The 16,690-nt window shown below is 42.5% G+C and overlaps 1 protein-coding gene across 4 annotated transcripts in view; it reads left to right on the top strand.

Annotated features, from left to right (window-relative positions):
- Nucleotides 1-1,408: 1,408 nt before the first annotated feature.
- Nucleotides 1,409-16,690, top strand: part of ryr1b (ryanodine receptor 1b (skeletal)) — a 57,290-nt gene continuing 42,008 nt past the window's right edge. For all 4 annotated transcript variants that reach the window (XM_028961912.1, XM_028961910.1, XM_028961911.1 and 1 more), the window contains exons 1-19: nucleotides 1,409-1,738; nucleotides 9,840-9,959; nucleotides 10,326-10,427; nucleotides 12,301-12,375; nucleotides 12,463-12,541; nucleotides 12,622-12,734; nucleotides 12,823-12,922; nucleotides 13,037-13,133; nucleotides 13,208-13,282; nucleotides 13,363-13,519; nucleotides 13,633-13,797; nucleotides 13,988-14,109; nucleotides 14,556-14,742; nucleotides 15,188-15,323; nucleotides 15,498-15,593; nucleotides 15,690-15,808; nucleotides 15,885-16,018; nucleotides 16,104-16,345; nucleotides 16,429-16,621. In XM_028961912.1, the coding sequence (XP_028817745.1) occupies nucleotides 1,691-1,738; nucleotides 9,840-9,959; nucleotides 10,326-10,427; nucleotides 12,301-12,375; nucleotides 12,463-12,541; nucleotides 12,622-12,734; nucleotides 12,823-12,922; nucleotides 13,037-13,133; nucleotides 13,208-13,282; nucleotides 13,363-13,519; nucleotides 13,633-13,797; nucleotides 13,988-14,109; nucleotides 14,556-14,742; nucleotides 15,188-15,323; nucleotides 15,498-15,593; nucleotides 15,690-15,808; nucleotides 15,885-16,018; nucleotides 16,104-16,345; nucleotides 16,429-16,621 (2,360 nt within the window). In that variant the 5' untranslated portion in view covers nucleotides 1,409-1,690. The remainder of the gene's footprint in view (nucleotides 1,739-9,839; nucleotides 9,960-10,325; nucleotides 10,428-12,300; nucleotides 12,376-12,462; nucleotides 12,542-12,621; nucleotides 12,735-12,822; nucleotides 12,923-13,036; nucleotides 13,134-13,207; nucleotides 13,283-13,362; nucleotides 13,520-13,632; nucleotides 13,798-13,987; nucleotides 14,110-14,555; nucleotides 14,743-15,187; nucleotides 15,324-15,497; nucleotides 15,594-15,689; nucleotides 15,809-15,884; nucleotides 16,019-16,103; nucleotides 16,346-16,428; nucleotides 16,622-16,690) is intronic.

The following is a 16,690-nucleotide window of genomic DNA, read 5'->3' as shown; positions in this document are numbered from 1 at the left end:
TCCGCCCGGTGATTGTACAGTGCATACAGTGCATAGGGTGGTAGTAGCCTAGTGGTTAACACACTCGCCTGTGAACGAGAACACCCAGGTTCAAATCCCACTTACTACCATTGTGTCCCTGAGCAAGACACTTAACCCTAAGTTGCTCCAGGGGGACTGTCCCTGTAACGCTCTGGATAAGGGCGTCTGATAAATGCTGTAAATGTAAATGTAAATGTGAATGCATTGTGTGTCCATGATGGACAACAGTTCATTTCTCTTTGCACATGACATATTGCTTTCTAGCTCCATGCCAAGCTCAGGGCTCTGTGCACAGCTCTCATCTCCATCCTGCATAGCATCCTAGTTGTGCATCCAAAGCACACTGCAGCAAGAAATCATTACTTTTAAAACCTAATAAAAAATTACAAAATTTATTGTAAATTGTGTGTTAAAATGTTGGTTATAACCAACTAAGGAGCTACAGATGTCAATATATAATATGCGCTAATTGACATTTTAAAATTGTGGTACTTTTGCATATTGGTAGATATGTGTTATGTAGGATTATAGCAGTATAATCAATGAATTTAGGGCATACCTATTGTTCTCAGCAGTGCCCTTGTCTTGTTAAGGCACACCCACTATTCACAGGGCTCAATTAGATTGTAAAGTGCAAACAAATCAGGTAAAAGAAAAACTTAGTTCAGGCATAGGTATAATAAAGATATATATTTTTTATAGGTCCACATAGCATTTACATTACATTTAGATTTATGCCATTTATTAGATGCCCTTGGAGACACTCATGGTGGGGTTTTAGTTTTTTCTGGTTTATAGGTGAGTGTCTTACCCAGAGGGCTACTTCCACCCTATCGCATATCTTGTTGGTTACAGAATATTTTTTAACAGTCTGTCATAGGTGTCATACACACACACACACACACACACACACAGACACATACACACAATTTTAACATGAATAGATCATCTGAATAGATAATCAGTGATCAGGTTGCCCCGACCTGATTGAATTTAAGAACGGGGCATCAATTACCAGAGGCAGCTGTAAATAGAAGATTTGGACATATGCCCGGTCATTTTTTAGGATATCATTGGTGTAATGCCCCATATAGATTAGATTTAGATTATTACAGCAGTCCATGCGGTTGCACAATACCATTGCACATGCTTCTGGATGTATATGTTACGAATGCATGTGACGTTCGTTCTTTCTCTTCGTGCGCATCCTGAACTCACCTTTCGTTCCTCCCTCCCTATCGCGCTCATGCACACACACTCATGCAGACACACACTTTCCTTTTATAGCTCCTCAGACTCTGGGGGAAGGCTGGGCTGAGAGAAGGGGGTGGCCCAGTTGCACGTACATGGCCGTGGGGTGGGAGCGGCGTGTGTAGTGGGGTGCTCGCCTAAGAGAGAGGGATGAAGGGAGGGAGCAAGAGCGAGAGAGGCGAGGGAAGAGAGCCGGGGAGCCCTGTTTAGCCTGTCACTCTCTCTCACTACACAGTGAGAGCCACAGGACTCATGCTGTCCTCCAGCACACCCACACACAGACACTGAGAGAGATCGAGAGAGGACCGAACCTGAAGACAGAGGAGGAGAGAATCGGACGGATTGTTGTTTTCTTTCTTCTTTTTCTCTTTCCTCTGCTTTCTGCTTGTGAGGAGCAGCGAGTAAACCTGGGAGAAGGATGGCAGAAGCGGGAGAGGGGGAAGAGGAGATACAGTTCGTGCGGACGGTGGGTACCACTCGGCCTCACTTTCTGCCCGCTCGGCCTGACCTGGGCACACCGCTGGCCTTCTGGGCTGTGTGTGTATGGGTGTGGGTGTAAGAGAGTGAGAATGGTGGGATGGAGCTGCGCACATTTGTCAATTTTCGAGTGCAGAGTCATCATTTCTATTCTAATTTAGCCTGCTGTCACTGTTCATGAGGCCCCTTGTCACTTTCACCTCTGTGCTTCTTGCCATGCACTTTGGTGTGTGTGTGAGAGAGAGAGAGAGTGTGTGTGCATGCAAAAGTGTCAGTGTCAGTGTATCAGATTGCTCTAGAAAGGCCACAGCGGTTTTGTCCTATGTACAGAATGACTATTTCAATTTTGTGCCTCTCTTTCCTTCAGAAACGGGCATTTTCTCATTTTTTTACTATTTCAATCAGATGTTTTATGCATATATGTGATATACTTACTTTACTCCTACCCTGAGCAGAAAAAAAATGTTTAGACATGAGTAAAGTTGTGGGTTTCAGTTTTGACCTTGAATGGATTTAGCTCAATATCAGTGCTTTAGGCCTTGGTGATACCTACAATTTCCTGAATGTTCTCCTCCCTGGGCGGCTGAGGGGTGTGTGTGTGTGTGTGTGTGTGTGTGTAGACCGACAGCAGTCGGTGCATCTGCTAGCATCGTTATCTATTTATACTTGAGGAAAGGAGAGCCGGTCAGAGACAGAAAAAGAGAGGCATACGCAAAAAGACGTCTTCCACCAGCAGGAAGGGCAGCTGTGTAAAGCTGCTTCCATACATCAACATGCAGGGTGGCTGGACCCTAAACGTCACATAAACTTACAGATAAGATCAAGTCCATTTAATAAAGTGGAGGAATAATAGGGATCTGTGTCTAATTTAAGATACATAACTTACTGGTAATCAAGTGTTTCCATGCTGATTTGAAGACAAAAATAATGCTTGGATGAGACAGTTAATGCAGATAGACAGTTGTTGATCTATTAAAGTAAAGTGAATTACTGAACAATGCGGTGAAAGTGTGTGATGATTGGTCTGGCATTATTAGGGACCTAAATAAGGCCAGACTAGTAACCATAGAAAGCTGTCACACTTTGACCTATTGTCTGTCTGGGCAGAGGCTGATCCTTTGGCCCTTCGTAAAAGGCGGTCTCATTACTGGCCCTATAATAAAACTGGCAAATAAGAGTAACACGAATTCCAACATCATAGTGGATTTCTGACAGGTTTATGACCAAAGGTTGACTTATTAAAATGGTCACGAATGAACTCAATGAAGCAAACACAGCTGCCCTTTGTCTTTAAGGGGGACTGTAAACAACCATTCTTGCACCGGTTTCAGATGGAGTGTGGAAGGCAGATCTATCTGTGGGAAATGTTTTTCAGTAAATACTTTTTGCTTTGTGGCAGTACATGTAATCTATCCAACAATTGCTAGTTCAAATACATGATTGCAATGGTCACCTCTTCTTCTTTACTATATTATGCTATATATTCTATATATAGAGATGGTTTGATCAGATTTCACACACTACTCTAAATTAGAAAATGTCCAGCATTTGGTTGAGTTTTGGGTTGTTCTTGTGCATTTTTTATAAAAGGCTCATTCAACTATTTCAAGTTCATACTGTTCGTGCATATTTGATCATTTTTGAAGAATGATCAGCCAGCTCCTTAATTATGTATAATCCAATTCAGCTTTTCTTTTAAATTTGTATTATTCATAGTTCTATAAAGATATGTGGCTTAAGTAGGATTGTGTTCATCATGTCAGAATGGGGCTTTATATTGGACTATCAACCCTATGTGATATCAATACATTAGCCTTGATATTTTCATGAAATTTACCTTCAAATACACTAATATTTGCAATAATTTATTTATAATGACATTTTGAGTGCCTTATTAAAATAGCACAAGGCTTAAGTCGTGGTGGAGCCATGAGGATCGCTGCCGTCCTAGTAGTTAATGGCTACCTGAATCCAGGCTGAGGATGAGGGACAGCTGTGTCATTGTTTCGTGATGTGCAAGTTAGCTGGGTGAATCACAGGCGTGCTCCAGTGTGTTAGCAGGGGGTATTCAGGTTTCAGGCTATAGCAGCACTTTCTTTTTATAGTTTTGTGACTATAAGCGCCCGAGTCTTGGGAGTGAGAGTGAAAGAGAGAAGTGTCCTACTTTGCCTTACCCACAATCCCCTGGTAGGCTTCATGGTCTGAGACACTCCTAATTATGGCTTTCTGATGAGATACACACAGTGACAGTGTAATTGTACAGTACACAGTTATTTTTTTTTATTGCTGTCCTCTGTAATTAGCCTGTAGAAGAGCTTTTGATGTCTTTGGGTGCAGGTATGTATTTGGGTGAGTCAGGTTGATAGTGCCAGTTTCACTCTATTGGGTCTACAGGAGTGCCTGGTATTGGCACAGAACATGTGGCATTCAGTGTAAATGCTTTTCTCTGTTGTATTTACAGTGAATGAAAGGAACCATGTGGTGGGGAACTATCTATTAAGCTATGCATAATCAGCAGAGCAGGGACTATCCAAACAGAGTAGTATGGCTGCCTATGGAGAGCCGGCATAAAGTCAGCTGGTGTGTGTGTGCCGGTGTGCCCAGCACGAGTGTGTGTTGGGAGTGTGAGGACTCCACAGGGCTTTAGATTTGCTGAGCCCTGAGATGAACACATCCACACCCCAGCATGAAACAAGGTGGAGAGAGGCAGTGAGAGACTGGGAGAGAGAGCACCTGTTTCCTCTCGCGTAGAGGGGGACCCATGTTATGGCCAGAATTCAGACAACAAACAGGTGTTTTGAAGACTGTGCCATGCCTGGGTCACCCGTCACCATGTTTGATGAAGAGCATTAACGAGGGGTGTGAAGCAGTGCCTTGTGTGTGGGAGCCCAATATCAGATTCATGAATTCTACATTTAGAGAACCCCAAGTTTCTTCATTAAATATTTTAATGAAAAAACTGTAAAAAAACATGTTTTATTTCCTGGTTCTATTATTTGCTAACGGGCTGTAAATAAATAAACCAAGTTCTGTAGCATCTGCACACTCGGATGGTAAATCCGAATAAGAGCGTGGTGCTGCAAGGAAGCCTGGGTTCTGTTTACCTCATTGAAATTCTTCCCCTTACTTGAATTTAGTAGTTCAGCAGAATTACAGTCACTACTTAGTATATATACCTGGAGATTATGGATGCATACCTAAATGTGTCCATAATATCAAATTTGAAATGTGTGGATAATTTACTGTCAGTTTAATTTTTTTTGGGTGCTCACTGTGATCGAATGTAAATGACGGCCATGGCTGGTCTGTGTTGGATGCCGTGTGGGCCAGTGATGGGTACGTGGTTGGTAAGGGCCGTTCTGAGTCACACTGGAGGGCCACTCTAACGGACTGATCAGAGGGAGTGAGAAATAGAGAGAGCACGAGTGAGAGAGAGAGACTCCTAAGTATCCGCTGGTCAGCAGTTGAGGGGAATGTGAGAGTGACAGGTGCAGCAACCAAAAATAGAGCTGAGGAGTGGGTGGGGGAACCCAGAAAGCAGAATAAGAGGGGAAAGGGGGAAAAGCGGAGGGCAAAAATGAATAACATGAGTAATGAGTAAAAAGACCCTTAGGTGAAAAGATGACAGAGAAGATGAATGAGCTTCTGCAGCGAGAGGCCTGTAGATGGGTAAACAGGCAGAGAGAGAGAAGCAAAGATGATGAAGAACAAAAGATGGAATTAATGGTAGCGTTGCATTTTAATGTTAGTATTGGGAGCTTCCCCACTAATACTTATTTACTATGCATACAAGAATGAGAAGCTAGATACATATTTTTTTGCGCTCCAGATGATTTCTTTGGCTCAAGTCCATGTACAGTTACTGTTGATTTCAGAGGAGTTTATGGATGTCTAAATTTAGTTGCATATTTCAAGGACTCAATGGAAAACATAGAGCAAACCCCAAAATATATGACCTAACCTGATTCATTCAAATGGAAAAACAATAAATAGGGAGATGGTGGGATAGAAGCAAAAGTTGTTTGGGAAGCAAAAAATTATCAATAATGTGGTATAATAGCTGCACTGCAAAAAAAGTACAACTGACAGTACAACTGAGGACTAGATTCATGTGTATGTAAAAAAGTCAATTATCATTATATTGGTAGATCTTAAAAAAAAGTTATTTATTGTACCTTAATTGAGTTTCATTTTTCCTACGTGACCTGCTAATGTCTTTTCTACTTGTGAGGGATATCATATTAAATGCCATGGGCATCTTGTCACACAACTATCTAAACATAATAGCATGAAAGGAGGCTTCATTCGGAATAAGGGAAATGAGAGGTCCAGTAGCCAGGTCGCCTCCTCTGTTCTGTTCTCCTGCTGAGCAGGTGACATTTTTCAGTCGGACCTTTCCCTGCTGAGAGCAGCAGCGGTCAGGCCCACGCAAAACGTCTTCAAAAAAGAACAACCCCTCCACCAGGCCACCCCACCCACCGTTATTGATGGCCGTCTTCCATCATCCCACCTTTCACTCTGCTCCTTTGCCCATTTCTCTGTCAGCATCAGCAAGAGAGGAGTCAGTGATGCAGGTATTTGGCAGGTTTGGCTCTACGTCAGCAGGGTGCGTGGGTGGAGGGTATTCCCCAGCTATTTTCAAGTGTTGCTGAATTACCTTTTTAAGAAATTCAGTTTATAGATTTCAAACACGTTGCCCTGAAATCTAAGAATGTTTTTTTTAAATGGTCCCATAAATTGCACAGAAGGTGTTTGTCACTCTCTCATTAAAAGGAGACATACACTCAAAAGCCAAATCACCAACAGTATTGTATTGCCATTTAATCACAAGCCTGCTCTTTACATTCTATTTTCAGTAGGAAAACAGTGGATTACTTCTGTTTGCCTGGGTCTGAAAAAAACTCAACTAACAGCTGCATTTTAATGATTCTAGAGTCTCACAAGTACAAATTTGAGTGCAAACAAGCAGTGCAAAGATTCATTTGTGTCATGCTATGCCCCATGGATATATGGACCTAAGTGCACATATCTGATTATCTGAACATCTAAACTTTGCATATGAGTTAGCAGGCCACCCTAAAAATGGCTGCTGTGAAACCCTGCATCTTCCAATGAGAGGTGCCAATCCACAGTCCTCTGTGTGAGCTGAACCCATTGCCTTGCTTTAAAAAAAAAAAACAAAAGTGTCAAGTGTTAATCATGTTTGCTCACCTTTGTCTCAGTGCAAAATAGAATATGCCCAAGACAACACATTAGCACTGTGCGTGGATTCTCAGAATAACACCTCGAGCTCCTCTCTGATCATCTCCAGCTCTATTTATACCAGCTGAGTTAAGCCTGTGAATTTAGGAGACTCAGTCTGCCAGCTTCTCACATGATTGCAGCGGCTGAACTTCAGATGGTTGGGATTGAAACGGGATATGAATCATTATGAACCTGTCCAACACTAACAGTGTATTGGTATAAAAGTATCATTCATGCAATTGGAAATCCCAAATATTATGGGATGCAGTTAGACATAAATGTAATTCTATAGAGAACAATTACAGAATACATTTTATTTGCACATTTATGAATGTGCTTTTATACAGTAATAAGGAGCACGGATTTAATGTGAAATAGTGGTACCATACCCTTCTGGTGATTAAAATGTAGGAATGAATGTGGCTAGACGAGTAGAACCCATGACGAGCCAACATTTGGCTTCTGTGCCATCGATGGCGTTCCTTCACTAGCCATCTGCTCTGGGCCTGATAGCAGTAATGTGTGACTCAGAGTAATCGCATTTATGGCAAGGGAATTTGATTAAGCTTTTTCTGAGCTATCTGCTGCATTCTCCTTTTCCTGGGCAGTGTCAGCTTTCTCATCACATTTCTGATTTTCACATTAAAGACTGTTGTGTGTTTTTTGACTGATTGTTTGGGTTGAACAAATGAATGAAGAGATTTAGGTTTTGGCTTTTTTTTCATGTGCACAATGTTTTCATGAGCATTAATTTTTTAAATGTTTTTCTAAGTGTTATGTGAGGCACTTAATGACAATGTGTGGCACTTAATGACAATAACAATAGCCTTACGTATTGATGGAATATTTAATTATTCAAGAAAACATTGTGATGTTCAGGAACTGTTTATTATGCACTATAGACGTCAAATGTTGATAATTTGGTAATATGAATATGCAAGTTATCTGTTAGTAAAAGGTGGAACAGGCTGTACAAATTCATATATGGTGATTTACTAGTACAATTCACCCATAACATCTCCATGTCAGAGACAGAGCTACTGAAAAATTAATTCACACATAGTTTTACTCACCAAACATGCAAATTTTGTCTGTCTTTATGTTAGGTTTGGCATGGCAACGTCTCACAATGTCTCACTGTTTCAGTGTGTTATCAGCAAAGTGGTCATTAACTGGAAAGAATGATGTCACTTCTATTAATAAGTGGTCTTATTGCCCTTTTATGTCTTACACAATCTGAAAACTGGTGAAGCTAAAGCTCAATGCTTGCAGGACCCGTTAGCATCCTGCCATAATCACCTCCAGGCCCTGTCCTTTCTGCATCCTAAATTGGCTAAATCACTCCCTTGCCTTTTGAACTGACACAACATAGATGGCAATGAAGCAAAATCTTTGAACATTTTAGAGATCCAGCCCGATGAGGAATTTTAAACTCTGTCATGTGAGAGTGTTCATACACAGGCTTCTGCGAACATTATGTAACGGTTCCTATTGTGCTCAAAGTTATTTTCATTTGTTCAGTACTTCACTACCCCTGTAGAGGCTATTTTGAACCAGAATATAGAATGAAAAGGTGAGGAGAAAAAGAAAAGGCCTGGAGTGTGTCCTTCTAGCCTGGATTAGAGGACAGGGCAGGCTGCCCCAGATTCAGCTCTGATGGGGCAAGAGGTGAGGCAGACATTTCTGTGCTGAGAGAAGATGAACGATTGTCTAACTTGCTGCGAAGACACAGCCGGCAGGTGCATTTGCCTTGTTGGAATTGGGAAGCAGCTCACTATGAGATAATTAAGGGCTTTGCCACACGTGGAAAGGATGGCATGCACAACCTTGGTGAAAAAAAGTACAACCGTGGAAATTTTATGTTTATATAACTCATTAGACCAATTCCCATTCCAATTTGTACTGGTCAAATGGAAGGTGTTCAATTTACACTAAACTTTCGCTAAACTTTCAAACTTTCAGATTATTTCAAAAATTGAAGTAATCTGTCACACCTAATATTTTATCATTGACGTCATTTAAATAAACCAGGTTACAGCAGGTTTGATTGGTTTATTTACATTACGTTAATGCTAAAATATTTAACTTTTTTCTGTGTACCTGGCCTGTACAATATGAGATGATAAGGAATTGTATATAATATAATGCATGAGATCCTAGGGCCAGAATGAATGTAGTAGATGGTAGAGAGAGAGAGAGAGAGAGAGAGCGATGGATCTGTGTAATGAGTGACTTGGGGCAACAGCTGGGAATGCTCTGTGTCAGGTGTAGGACCACCGAGGTGGGGGGGGTTTATTGGTGTATCTAGACTTAGCGTCTGAGTGACTTGTGTGTTTTCATGGGTGGTTGGTCAGGTTTGTGTGTGTCTGGTTGCCTGCTCGATGGTAGTTAGAAGGGTCACCCCAATCCATGATTTCATGGCTGAGCTCAACATCCTATCTAGAACATTTCAGAAATGAAAACAATCAAAAGAAAACAAAGCTACCCAGCCATCACTTTATTGACAGCTTGCATTAATTCCCTAATACCTGCTTTGTGATGCTGGCAATTGTTCCCATTTCCTTTTGCAGTGTGCACTGTACAGAAAAATCCCTCTATTCCATCAATGCCAGTCAAGAACCAGAAGAAATATCAGAAATACCTCTGATACTGTCTTTGCAGTCTTGACAACTACTCTATATTGCTTTTATATCCCTTGAGTGCCACAAATTTCATTTCGAGCCTGTCACAAAAAGTCACCGTATCTTTGCCATTTTAACAGAAGTCTTTTCTTCTCCCCATACGCATACCTTTCTCTATCTTTAATATTACTGTCACCCTTCTTGTCTATCCTTTTGGCCAAACAGGATGACCAGGTGGTGCTGCAGTGCTCTGCGACCATCTTGAAGGAGCAGATCAAGCTATGTCTGTCCTGCGAGGGATTTGGGAACAGACTCTGCTTCCTCGAGACGACATCCAATGCCCAGGTGACAGCTCTGCCATATAAAAAGAAATGACTAATGCATTTGTTTACTTCTCTCTAGGTCACATTATTCAATTTCAATCTGAAATGCGGGACTGTTAAATAATTTGAATATGTAAACAGTTGCCTTAAGACTCTGGCTAATTAGGTAATAAATTCTCCATTCATGACTTAATTACAGTTCACTGGAATACCAGAATCAAAACAGCATTTGGAAATATGCACTCATGGAAGCAATAATAATCATTTTAGATATTGTAGATGTATTTATTATTTAGAAATAATATTAGACTCATTTTGACTTATTTATTTAGAGTTCCATCACAACTGGGTGCTAGTTCTGATTCTTGGTTTCATCCCTCTCTTGCAGAATGTCCCCCCTGACCTGGCCATCTGCAGCTTTGTCCTGGTGCAGTCACTCTCTGTGCGCGCCCTCCAGGAGATGCTGGCCAACACAGTGGACATGACTGAGGTGGGTATTAGAAATATATGTACAGAAATATATGTATATGTAACAAGGTGGTTGTGTGATTAAGGAAGGTTTTCACTGGAGAGTGAAAAGAAGGCAAAAGAAGGCATTTGGTGGATGCACATGTATGCCATGGACCTGGTGTTGGAGTCTGGAGAATTGGGTCTGCCTGCCATGGCTCATATAGATCCACCATGTTAAAGCTGTTTCTATAGCATTGCTCAAGATTTCTGATACTCTTCTTTTTTTTCGACCTGTCAACCCCTGCCCTGCCAACCATAGGCAATCGATTTGGACAAGTGGGTATGTCTTTTGCGTATGTCTCATATCCTCTCATTTACATCTGTCCCAGTTAACCCCTTAGCTCCGATACCTTTCCAGACATAGCAGCAGAAGTCTCAAACTCATTTCCTGCACATTTTTGTACTTTACGGGCAGCAGATTCTGGTTCTCCAGGAAGTTAGTTTGAGATCCCTGCTTGATAGTCTGGTGCCTCCCAACCACCACCCTAACCCCCTCCATGAAACCCCCAGTCTAGTGTAATAGTGCTGTTGCTTTCACCACCTCTGTTTCCTCTTGCCTTTTGACCTCCAAGTTCCACACAATACAACTGTTCATGACGTGGTCAGCTATTGTCAGAGTCTGAATACCATTTGGCTCTCAGATAGCACGTTAGTAGATGGAATGAGTGTCAGATGTTATTGTGGAAGTCTTTCTGTTAAGTAAGCTGTCTCAGTTTTAGCTAAGTTCCCCACCTGGCCATAAGACACATCTCTACTTGGACTGAGCCCTCCCTGAGCAGACCCATCCATGACCCATCATCTCCAGCAACACTATTCTCATTCCATTAGCCCCCCCCAAACCTCCTTCCACTTACAGCTTTCCATGACAATTGCGTTTTTCCATTAATCACCTCTGGATATTTGACTAAAGTTTAACAAACCTTGGTATAGGCCTGTGTTTGGCCCGCATATAGAATACATATGACCAGTATAGAAGATGTCCTCTTTAATGAGGGTGTCAGCACTTATCACTTGCCTCTGTAGGCCTTAAGGGCCTTTTCTGCGTAGCTGTGGCCTTTTCTGATGGAAGGCAGGGATGAGAATAGCATGGTATGCAGTGAAGCCTTGGGGAGAGTCTCTCTGCATCTGAGGAGAGGGCCGGGCTGGGATGGGGAGTTAACAGACACCTGGTGCTGTGCAGACTGAGCCAGCTGTCATATCCACACTTACACAGTCTATGCAGATTCAAGCAGTCTGCAGTTACATAGACAGGTGAGTGATGGGGTCTGTAGACAGCTGTTCTTCTGCATTATTGGGTAATTTGCACTTAACCTCCTCAGGCACCCGCAAACGCCTTGCATTCTCTCACACGCAAGTGTTTATCATGACATATGGTTGGTGGTTATTTGTGATCATGTCATTAATCCTAAATAACAATGAAATACAATTTGTTTCCTTGTTCGTAAAACCTTGCTGGATGTTGAGAAAGGTAAGTCTTACTGTGACAGACCCCCTTCTGGTTTGATGTGACCTGGTTTGTTGTTCGTGGACCATCTCCTGGTGTTGCTAGCCCCATGATTTGTAACGTATGAACTGTAGCCGTCTCTGAATGTGATCTGAAGTGAAGAGATGCACAGTGACCATCCCTGTAGTATCTCTTTGTCCTCCCATGATGCATTGTATTTGTTTCTTATTGTTTTGCCATCTTCATGGATGAAGAATTTCCTCCAGCCTCCAAGTTGTCCCTAACCGATGTGTGTTAGGTGGGGGTCTCTCCGCCTGGTCCTTAACCCTAGTTAACCTAGCTGGTGGAAGCTGGGAACATAGGTGGTAGGCCTCATTGTGATAACCTCTCTATGTTTCTCTGCCCTCAGTCATCCCAGGGAGGTGGACACCGGACGCTGCTGTATGGCCACGCGATTCTCCTGCGGCACTACCATTCGGGCATGGTATGTATCTTCGGCATGCTTTCTTTATCCCAAGTGTCAATATCTGTCATCAAGACAGATCACGCATTTTTATCTGAACTGCCTCAGTACCTCAGCTGCCTGACGACATCACGCTCCCTCACAGACAAGCTGGCTTTTGATGTGGGCTTGCAGGAAGACTCCACAGGTAGTCTCTTCACTGTGGATTCCATGTAGATGGTTTTGCTATGGTATACCTGGAGTTTACTAGACTGATGCTTTCTTTAGGTGAGGCCTGCTGGTGGACCATTCACCCAGCATCCAAACAGAGGTCAGAGGGTGAGAAAGTCCGGGTAGGAGATGACCTGATCCTTGTCAGTGTGTCTTCTGAGAGATACCTGGTAAGGCTGATCCTTTTGTCAGTTCATCTATCCATCTTCTCACAATATCACACTTCATACACTCAGTCAATGTATCTGTTGTATACAGCATCTCTCTTCTGCCAGTGGGGACTTGATGGTAGATGCCTCCTTCATGCAGACACTGTGGAACATGAACCCAATCTGTTCAGGTTGTGAATTGGCAGAGGGTAAGATCTAGTCTTCCAATGAGTGCCAAGTTGACATGAAGGTTTATTTAGAGAGAGCACTGATCATTCATATATTAGCCACAATGTCCTTATGACTTTATGCTTGCTTGGCAGGTTATGTAACAGGAGGCCAGGTTCTTCGCTTGTTCCATGGCCACATGGACGAGTGCCTGGCTGTCCCTCCACCAGACCAAGGAGAAGAACAACGCAAGTAAGTACAGATTTTTTGCGATCTTTTGGAATGATGGCCAGCATCACTTTCTCTAAAACTGTCTCTAACTTCAGAATTGCTCAGTATGAAGGCGGGGCTGTCTGCAGTCAGGCTCGTTCTCTGTGGAGACTGGAACCGCTAAGAATCACGTGAGGAAGATGTCTCTCTTCTGTGCAAATAGCAAAGGAGTGTTATTTAAAAAGATCTAATGCAATGTATTCATCTGTAGTTGGAGTGGTAGCCACTCGAAGTGGGGCCAGTCCTTCCGTGTTCGACACATCACCACTGGCCGCTATCTGTGCCTGGATGAAGAGAAGGGCTTGATGGTTCTTGAGCCGGAGAGGGCCAACACCAAACTGTCTGCATTTTGCTTTCGCGTGTCAAAGGTCATATCCAGATTGTGCCCTTTTAACAGTGGCTTATATTAATTATCATTTCAGCACTGACCTTTTATGTTCTGTTTTCCCTTCTTCTCTATTGCCCTGGTTCCTCTGAGCAGGAGAAGGTGGAGGTGGCCAAAAAGCGTGATGTTGAGGGCATGGGAATACCAGAGATCAAATATGGCGAGTCTTTGTGCTTTATGTGGCACATTTCTACAGGTCTGTGGCTAACCTACGCAGCCTTAGATGCTAAAGCAGCTCGTCTTGGCCAGCACCAGAGAAGGGTAAGACACAGATTCATTGGCGTTTCATTAAACAGTGTATAGCAGTATACATTCTACTGAAGGTCTCCTTCAGTCACGCTGATCTCTTTTCTGAATATTAAAATGTAATGATAAGGTCATGGTGGCTCATTTATGCCAGACTTATGTCAACAACATCAGAATAATTCCCCTTTCTCTGTGTCTTCATCAGGCCATACTGCACCAGGAGGGTCACATGGACGATGCTGTGTCCCTGTCACGATCACAGATGGAGGAGTCTCAGGCAGCTCGCATGATCTACAGCACCACGGGCCTCTTCAGAACCTTCATAAGGTTAAATGAGCTGCTAAATTACCTCAGCAGACAGGACACAATGATTGGAAACTGCAATTTCAACCATTATTCAAAAAAGTTCAAATTTTTTAATGATAAGGCCACCAGTTTCAGCGGCTACAGTGAGCGAATGAGACTTGATTAAAGACACAGGAGAGAATGCTATAGGTCTATTTAGGGTAGAGGGACACAAATATTGCAACACTTCCTACACTACCAAATGCAAATAATCTATGCATAGGCCACAAATATGAAAAAATATTTTGCTCTCATTCTGTTTCATAGAAATTTTGGAAAATTGTATGTACTGCATTTGTTCAGCATGTCTTGCTCTATGTCTTGCACCTTCTGTGTGTTTTCTTTTAAACCGAGTTGAACTGATGTAGTGCTTGTAAGGTTGCATAGCTGGAAATAGATTAGATGATTGTTTCCTTTCTCAATCACAGAGGCCTGGACTCTCTTAGTGGGAAAAACAAATCGCCTGGTTCGGTGCCGCTACCGCTGGACGGGGTCATTCTTTCACTGCAGGACCTCATCTTCTACTTTCGCCCGCCAGAGGAGGAACTGGAGCACGAGGAGAAACAGACCAAGCTGCGCTCACTCAGAAATCGCCAAAACCTCTTCCAAGAAGAGGTATCAGCCAGACACTACTTCAACACTGGGTTTAGTTTATGCAATACACTATGGAGAGCAATACACTTTACCTGTTTATCGTGATTAGCATACAAATCTCAGAAAAGCAACATTTCCAATCCACACTTATGCTGTTTGTTAAACATTGTTTAGTGCATTGACCAGTATGCGTCAGTCTACTCGCACTCCCACAAAATTAAACGGTAATGTGATATTAGCATATTAGTAAGCTAAACTGTTAGCTTGTTTGGTTTAACTCAAATCATGTTTGAAGTTTTACTGATAAAAACGTGCCAAGGAAATGATTAAATTGCTTAGTAGAGATGATACACCTCAGAGCTAAAGAGAATCACTCTGGTCTTGAGAGAGTAATGGTTGAGTCGAGGATTTTACATGGTTGCTTGTCTTTTGTTTGCTTAATATTGGATGCCGTAACTCTGTTTAGGGCATGATCACAATTGTTCTGGAGTGTATCGACCGTCTGAATGTGTACAACACTGCTGCCCATTTCTCTGAGTTTGCTGGCGAGGAGGCTGCTGAATCCTGGAAGGAGATTGTCAACTTGCTCTATGAGCTGCTGGGTATCAAAACATAATTTTACAGATACTCACCTCATTTTTAGTCCTATTTTTAGTCTTTTTTTTTATTCAAATTTAAAATTAATTTATGTGAATGAAAGAAAGTACTAATTTGTTGCAACATGTATGTAATATGATGTAATTTAATGGAATGGGGCATGTTTTTCCCCCCTCTAGCCTCGTTGATCCGAGGAAACCGCTCAAACTGTGCTCTCTTCTGTGACAATTTGGATTGGCTCGTTAGCAAACTGGATCGTCTGGAGGCCTCCTCAGGTACATCTCTGCTTCTTATGGACTTACATGTGGTATTGAGGTTGGATTGTCTTGCAAAGTCATTATCTAGCTATTTTTTACATTCCTTTCATTCAGGTATTCTGGAGGTGTTGTACTGTGTTTTGATTGAGAGCCCTGAGGTCCTGAACATCATCCAGGAGAACCACATAAAGTCAATCATCTCCCTCCTTGACAAACATGGCCGTAATCATAAGGTCCGTGGGTAAAAATGAAAAGTGTTACAATTTTCAATTCATTCATCCCTTCAGCACTCGTCACTGCCTTTTGCAGGTTTTGGATGTCCTGCGCTCTCTCTGTGTCTGTAATGGTGTAGCTGTGAGGTCCAATCAAAACCTCATCACAGAAAATCTCTTACCACGTCGGGACCTCCTGCTGCAAACAAACATTGTGAACTATGCAACAAGGTAAAACTGAACTTTGTTTAAGATCCTAGTAATTACACGCTTTGTACGGTACAATTTGTGTGATTTTGAATATTGTGATTTTCAGTGTTAGGCCCAACCTCTACCTGGGCACATGCGAAGGGTCTACCCAGTATAAGAAGTGGTACTTTGAGGTTATGGTGGACTATGTCGAGCCTTTTGCTTCAGCTCAGTCAACTCATTTGCGGGTGGGCTGGGCTATGACTGAAGGCTACAGCCCCTACCCTGGTGGAGGAGAAGGCTGGGGTGGCAATGGGGTTGGTGATGACCTGTACTCCTATGGGTTTGACGGTCATCATCTGTGGTCAGGTGATTATGATGACTGTACTTACATTGTGGACTAGTTTCAAACTTTAACAGACATTCAACCTTGACAATTCCTTTCTGTCCAGGTCATGTGTCTCGTCATGTAGCGTCACCAGGCCAGCACACTCTGGCCGCTGATGATGTTGTGAGCTGCTGTCTGGACCTGAGTGTGCCTAGTATCTCCTTCCGCATCAATGGGCATCCTGTGCAGGGCATGTTTGAGAACTTTAATCTGGACGGCCTCTTCTTCCCAGTGATCAGCTTCTCTGCTGGAGTCAAGTAATAACCCAAGGCTGCCTGAGCCTGAACGACTGGTTTCAGTGTAGCTGTACAATGACTGAATGAATC

Source organism: Denticeps clupeoides, chromosome 19 (genome assembly GCF_900700375.1).
Source record: "Denticeps clupeoides chromosome 19, fDenClu1.1, whole genome shotgun sequence".
Classification (NCBI taxonomy): Eukaryota; Metazoa; Chordata; class Actinopteri; order Clupeiformes; family Denticipitidae; genus Denticeps; species Denticeps clupeoides.
This window is presented reverse-complemented; position numbering and strand designations above follow the sequence as displayed.